General features: G+C 39.8%; 1 protein-coding gene across 2 annotated transcripts in view; it reads right to left on the bottom strand.

Moving 5' to 3' along the window:
* LOC143027485 (solute carrier family 52, riboflavin transporter, member 3-A-like) overlaps positions 1-7,500 on the bottom strand; it is a 99,346-nt gene that overhangs the window by 12,698 nt on the left and 79,148 nt on the right. For both annotated transcript variants that reach the window (XM_076188773.1, XM_076188771.1), the window contains exon 2: positions 4,067-4,264. In XM_076188773.1, the coding sequence (XP_076044888.1) occupies positions 4,067-4,222 (156 nt within the window). In that variant the 5' untranslated portion in view covers positions 4,223-4,264. The remainder of the gene's footprint in view (positions 1-4,066; positions 4,265-7,500) is intronic.

The raw sequence follows: 7,500 nt of genomic DNA, 5'->3' as shown, positions 1-7,500 counted from the left end.
ACTGACGTGAGTATAAAATGTTGTGAGTGTGAAACCTGCCGGACAAAAGATCATTGGATATTTCTCCACCGATCTAGGTCGGCGCCGTCTTTGTATTGCTAATAATAGCTGCGTATTTTGCTATGTATTTTGACCATTTTATGTTCACTACATTTTGGTTCATATTGTCTTCGGTAGCTATATATAGGACCTCGTTTCCTTTTCTCTGTCTCCTTAGATCTTTTCTTAACACTTTTGCCTCTTGCCAGTTGGGTAGATGATCTTCTTTGTCTACGTGGCCCAATAGCGCATTTGAGAGGCGATGGTTTCTCAAATTCTCCTTGTGTTCCCTTATTCTCTTTTGGATACCTCTATGGGTCTCGCCAAAGTACGCCTTCTAACATTTGCTACAGAGGATCTTGTAGACTACACTTAGGTCGTTATTTACTTTCGTAGTTGGCGTTTCCAAGTGTCTTAGTTTCTTACCTGTGTCATTAATAATTTCCGGACCAAGTAGCCGTAATGCGGCTCCAAGTACGTGTGTGAGACTAGATCCCGGAACAATCAAATATTGTGTGTCCCGTTTGACCGGGCCCTTACGTCGTCTGATGTTTTGTGCTTTCTTGAGAGAGGTGGACAAAAAAAGGCTCTGGATAGCCCAATTTCCTAAAATTGGTTTTAATGAGTAATGAGTGAGATTTCTTTGTCGAGGAACTTCTGACTGCAAATTCTCAGTGCTCTGAGGAAGAAACCTATTACCAATCATGTTTTGTCCTCTCATTATGTGCACTGTAGCAGAATATTAAATATGTAATATACTGGTGAGCCACGTAGACAAAGAAGATCATCTTCCCAACTGGCAAGAGGCAAAAGTGTTAAGAAAAACATAACAAGGAGACAGAGAAGGGTAAATGAGGTCCTATACATAGCTACCAAAGACAACATGAACCAAAATATAGGGGATATAAGATGGTCAAAATACATACATATATATACCAAAGGCTTTTTCTCCTTTGCAAGAGAGGTAGCCAAAAACCAAAGTCATAACAACCACTTTAACCCATTCCCATTCCATTCCCAATACACTCCACTCCCATCAACCCTTTCCCTCTCTCTTATCTTGGCTCCTCCTGGGTGACGGGTCATCCCTGCATCTCGCCCACTGCCCTGGCTCAGAAGCAGTGTCACAAGACACAGCACATCCACAGCAAGGCCGCTTCATTAATTCGGCGACCCCCCCTCTCCGTTTTCTCATACAGAAAAAAGAGAAGACGGGGAGAAATCCCTTGGGGCTGCGTCAATTCATTTTTCACACATACTCCCTCACCCCCCATCCCCCCACCCACTCCCCCTCATGCATCACAGCATCATCTATACACAACCCTTCTCCATTCACCCTTATTTTCTGTCCTTTCCCGTCCTTCCTCAACACACATTTCCCTCTTTCCTAATGTCCCTTTAATCCCATCCATCCATCTCATCCTAGGTCGTCCCCTCATGTTCACTCTTTCCATCTCTGCCTTCCATACCTCTTTTACTAATATTTCTTCACTCATTCTTTCCATGTGTCCAAACCATCCCAATACTCTTTCATCAACCCTATCTCCCAACTCCCTTTCCATCCAGTTCTCCTCCTCACCTCCTCATTTCTCACTCTATCTAGCCAAGTAACCCCTATCATACTTCTTAGACACCTAATCTCAAGCACATTCAAACTCCTCCTCTTTTCCTCTCTTATGTTCCATGTTTCTGCCCCATACAGTTCTGTCGGCACAATCACTCTCTCATACAATCTCCTCTTATCTTCCATTCCCAAATGTCTATTTCTCATTACATTTTATAATCCACCAAGGCATTTACTCGCTTCTCTTAATCTACATTCTACCCCCACCTCCACTCCTCCCCTTCCTGCCACATTCGGAGCCATGTATATAAAACTATCCATCTCCTCCAGTCTCTCTCCCTTAATACTCACTTCCAGTCTGCTGTCACTCTCTTCCCTTGTACATCTCACCACCTTAATTTTACCCACATTTATCTTCACCTTCCATCTTTCACACACCTTCCCAAACAACCAAGGCGACAAAACATATACCTGGCAAAGTCCCACCTTTATCTCAAACCACTCACTCTCTCCCTTCCTAATCCTAACACACGCTATACTACTCTCGTAAAAACTCTTGACTGTTCTTAAAAGCTTTCCTTTGATCCCTTATATCTGCAATACCTCTCACAGTGTCTTCCTGTCTACCCTGTCATAAGCCTTTTCCAAATCCATAAAAGCCACAAAAAACATCCTTACCTTTTCCTAAAGTTTTTTCACATATGTCTTACCACGAAAAAATTGATCTACTCTACCCCTAACTGTCCTAAACTCACACTGTCCCTCACCAATTACTCCCTCTGTTCCTCTCCTAATCCTCTCACTTAAGACCCTCCCATAAGCCTTCCCAACTACACTTAACAAGCTGATCCCTCTGAAACTACACTCACTCTTTTCCTCTTTTCCCTTAGAAAATGAAACTATACAGGCACTCTTTCAGTCCACCCGCATTCTACCCTCTCTTAAACAAACATTAAATAACCTCACCAGCCAGTCCACCATGACTGTACCTCCTTTTTTTCAAACATTCTGCATGACATCCATTCAACCCAGGTTCCTTACCTGCTTTCATCATCTTAACAACTGCCTTCACTTCATCTTTCCTTATTTCTCCTCCATTTTCCCCACTCATCACGGTCATTTTCTTAGCACTTCCCACTGCAACTATCTTTCCCTCCCTATCCTCCTTCACATTTAGCAACTCCCTAAAATACCCTGCCCATCTTTCTTTTACTGCTGTTTCTTCCATTATTATCTCTCCATCTGCGAAATACGCAGCGATTAGAAGCAACACAAAGAAGCCGCCGACCTATATTGGTGGATAAATATCTGATGATCTTTTGTCCGGCAGGTTTCACACTCACAACATACTACACCCACGTCAGTTTTTACATTTTTATCCATTTTAATACATGCTTTGGGAAACACATTTTAATTTCATTTAATTTATTTTCAGCAGATTAATTAATTATTCATTTACAGGTCTCTGTCCACCCTCCCGCGTCCCCTGCCTAGATGGTGGGATTGTGATGTCGGGTCTTCCATGTATACCGCCAGCTTAATCCAGGAGTATCATTCCTCTGAAGAAGCTGTAAGCGAAACCAGTCAGGAATAAACTCGGTCCTAGGCCCGTGTCTTATTCTTCCACCTTCCTCAAACCTGTCACAATGTCTCAATATATATATACACACACACACACACACACACACACACACACACACACACACACACACACACACACACACACACACACACACACACACACACACACACACACACACACACACACACATATATATATATATATATATATATATATATATATATATATATATATATATATATATCACGAAAAACCCACAGTCGGAATAAAAGGAAACTTAGAAGAACGTATAACTTCTATATTTCGGCTATTAGCTCTTCAGGAAAGTACAGATCACAAGAATTTCCAGAGACATAAATACAAATGAGATGTCTGCAAATTCTTGTAATCTGTACTTTCCTGAAGAGGGCTATAGCTATTAGCCGAAATATAGAAGTTATACGTTCTTCTAAGTTTCCTTTTATTCCGACTGTGGGTTCTTCGTGATTATTATTTACAAATGTGCTACAACATTTTGTCTATGTGATATATATACATATATATATATAAATATATATATATACATATATATATATATATATATATATATATGTATATGTATATATGTGCTGAGACATTCTGACAGGTTGATGTAAGCGGAGTATGAAACACGGGACTCTTAGTCTTGAGTTTATTCCTGACTAAGACTCCTGTGTTTCCTACTCCGCTTACGTCATAAATATATATATATATATATATATATATATATATATATATATATATATATATATATATGTATATATATTCTTTATCTACTGACTGTAATTTGCTAATCAAGTCCTATTTTTTGAGACATGTCCTGTCTAGTCCAAACCAAGACGCTTGTCCACCAAGTGACGCACCTGAATGATGACTGCCAGATACGAAGGCAAGTTCCACCTCTCCGGAAGGTGTTCCACCAGAAGAGGAAGCTCCACCCAGAGGCCATTGATAGCGACCCAGGCGCCGACACCGAAGAGAGCGGCCAGCACGTCCACGAGGAGGTTTCTGTGGGCCATGGCGGACCTCAAAGACGCACGGCCGAGCAGAGGTTCTTCCTCCTGAAGAAGGAGAGGGTTGCTGTGAGGTAGTGTAGAGGTGGTGGGGGAAAGGGTTTCGAACCCTCTGAGTGTAGGAGGAAGTGGTGGGGTTCTTAACTTTGACAGGAGGCGTGGTCGAAGAGAGGTTTTTACTCCTGAAGAAGGAGGTTACTGTGAGGTAACGCACAGGTAGGTGGTCGGGGAAAGGGTTTTTAAACCTTCTGAGTGAAGGAGGAAGAGGACCAGGAGGAGGAGGCGGGGGGCTCTTAATTCCTGTAGAAGGTGTGGTCGAGCAAAGGTTCGTGCCCCTGAGGAAGAAGGTTCCTGCAAAGATCTTTCTCTGGGACAGCATCATGTGTAGAGTCAAGGGATTTTATTCAGTGAATAGGGTCTTTACTCGTACCCTTGTGGGGTCGTGATCAGTCGAGGTCCCTTCCACGTCAGAGTCCGCCCCCTTTAGACCACTTAACCATGACAAAATATGTAAAGTAGACCACAGTGCCGTCATGCAATTTTATTAAGACAAGGGAGGTGGGCGGGAAGAAACTTCTCTGGGCACCAATGGATTAATGAGTTAGTTCTGACAGCCGCCGGGAGGATTTTATTCACTTGAAGGAAACCTTAGGGTATATATATATATATATATATGTATATGTATATATCTATATATATATATATATATATATATACACTAACACTCATATATATATATATACATATGTATATATATATGTATATGTATATATATACATACATATATATATATATATACATATGTATATATATGTATATATATACATATATATATATACATATATATATACATGTATATATATATATATACATATATATATACATATATATATATATATATATATATATATATATATATATATATGTATATATATATATTTATATATATATATATATCAAGGACTACTATTACACAGGACGTGCGCACCTAGATCCCTGGGTCTGCTAGCGGAGGCCATTGCTTTCTTTGTAACCTAACATTTTATATTGGACAAATATATCAAAGCTAGAAACCTAACACTATATATAGGACAAATATATCAACTATTGAATAATTCAATGCAGTATAAGTTAATATAAAATTTTATAGTGAAATAAGAAACTATTTTCAAGCCACTGTTATGCTTTGAAATGCCAATTTTAGCCGGACTTAACAGGTATTATTGTATGAGGTTAGTGGACACCAGGGTTGGCGATTTTTTCTTCCTTTTTTTTTTATCTTTTTAGAGAAATATAAAAAATCGATTTTTTTCATATAGATTTGAAATACTGTGAGATTGCTATCTGATATGCAATCTGATTGCTAAAGGACATTTTTAGCATATCAATATAAGGAATATAAGTGTTATATAGACTTGCCACAAGTATACAAGGAACGTTATAAGCCGTATGTGAAGACGGTATGCTTAGGTTCACTTGATTCCTCCAAGAGTTTTCTAATCTTGGTGACATTTGCTGCATTGTCTGTCACAACACTTCCAATGTGACAACCAAAATCTTGTTCAGCCTTCTTGATCGAATTTTGTACAAGTTGTAGAAGATATTCAGCAGTGCGAGGTTTCCCTGATGTGTCTGTTGTGTCAACTAAATAAATCTGACTGGTGGATGTTGTTAGAGTGACACATATTATGGGCTCATTATGGATGTTAGACCACCCATCAATTGAAAGACATACATTTTCATTATTCAGGTCATCTGCACACTTTTTATATTCCTTTTCATACACAAGATCCAAGTACTTATCAGCAATATCTTTTCTGGATGGAGGAATATAACCTGGCCTCAGGTTCTGAACCATGTTGAGAAACTGAGGATGCTGAACAAGACGAAATGGTGAATTTGTAGCAAATATAATTCTTGCAACTTCTTTGTCGAGATTTTCCTTTTGAGAGGCTGAAATTTCTATGATGAATCTGTCCAGAGATGTTGACGACTTTCTTTTAGATGAAAATTATTTAGCAGAAGTAGCGCCTGTGGAGGAGTCTGATAGTGGTGGAGTCAGGTTTGCAGATTATTCAAGTGGAGCCGATGATGAAGGGATTGAAGCTGTTGATACAGATTCTGAAATGGAAACGGAAATTTTGAGCATATTGCATAATTTATAAATGAATAAATAAATGAATGAATACAGTGTGATTTAGGCTACTTTTGAGTACAGTAGTTATTTTTTTATGTAATGATAATATTCACACAAGCCACTAAATTATTTGGAAATAATTAACAGGATATGAAATAGGTGGGGTTGGAATTCAGCCCACACAGGATTCAGTCCACTTTTAAATTACATACATACATACATATACCAAGGCATTTTCCCCCTTCCAAGGGAGGTAGCCAAAAAGGGAAAGGCATAAAAACACTCCCACCCATTTCATCCCTAAATACACTCCACACACCTCCCACCCTCCCTTTCATCTAAGCACCTCCTGGATGACGGGTCATTCCTGCACCCTGCCCACCGCCCTGGGTCAGAAGCAGTGTCGCAAGACACAGCACATCCACAGCAAGGCCGCTTCATTTAATCGGCGACCCCTCCTCTCCGTCCCCCCTTGCATATAAGGAGAGGACGGGGAGAAATCCCTTTGGGCTGCGTCAAAATTTACTCACACACACTACCCCACTCCCCACCCCCCGCCCATTTCTCCTCATGCAATCACAACATCATCCATATACAACCATTCTCCACTCACCTCTGTCTTCCGTCCTCTCCCTTCCTTCCTCAACAGACATTCCCCACTTCCCCAAAGCCCCCTTCACCCCATCCATCCACCTCATCCTAGGACGTCCCCTCATGTTCACTCCCTCAACATCTGCCTTCCATACCTCTTTTACTAGTCTTTCTTCACTCATTCTTTCCACTAAACTTTAACTAAAATTAATGGATTAGTTGGGTTAGGTTAGGCTAAATCCCTTTGGGCTGAATCCCATGTGGGCTGAATTCCAATGAAACCTATGAAATATATCACACAATGTTGAATGAAATGAATAACAATCATCTAGGCCCCAAAGTTGAGTGGATACAGTATATTATAGTGATATAGTTATTACCCAAATTTAGAAGTAATGAAGTTGAAGTATCATCTCTTTAGGCCTTCACATTTTTATTGCACATGCTCTCCATTGTTCACCAAATTTATATAGTTACGTATGAAAAGGGAGAAATGCACACAATATAAGTAAAATTATTTACCTGGGTCATCAATTTCTTCTGTATGCTGTGGCTG

The sequence above is a fragment of the Oratosquilla oratoria genome, chromosome 8 (assembly GCF_046742065.1).
Source record: "Oratosquilla oratoria isolate Oo_2021 chromosome 8, ASM4674206v1, whole genome shotgun sequence".
Taxonomy (NCBI): Eukaryota; Metazoa; Arthropoda; class Malacostraca; order Stomatopoda; family Squillidae; genus Oratosquilla; species Oratosquilla oratoria.
This window is presented reverse-complemented; position numbering and strand designations above follow the sequence as displayed.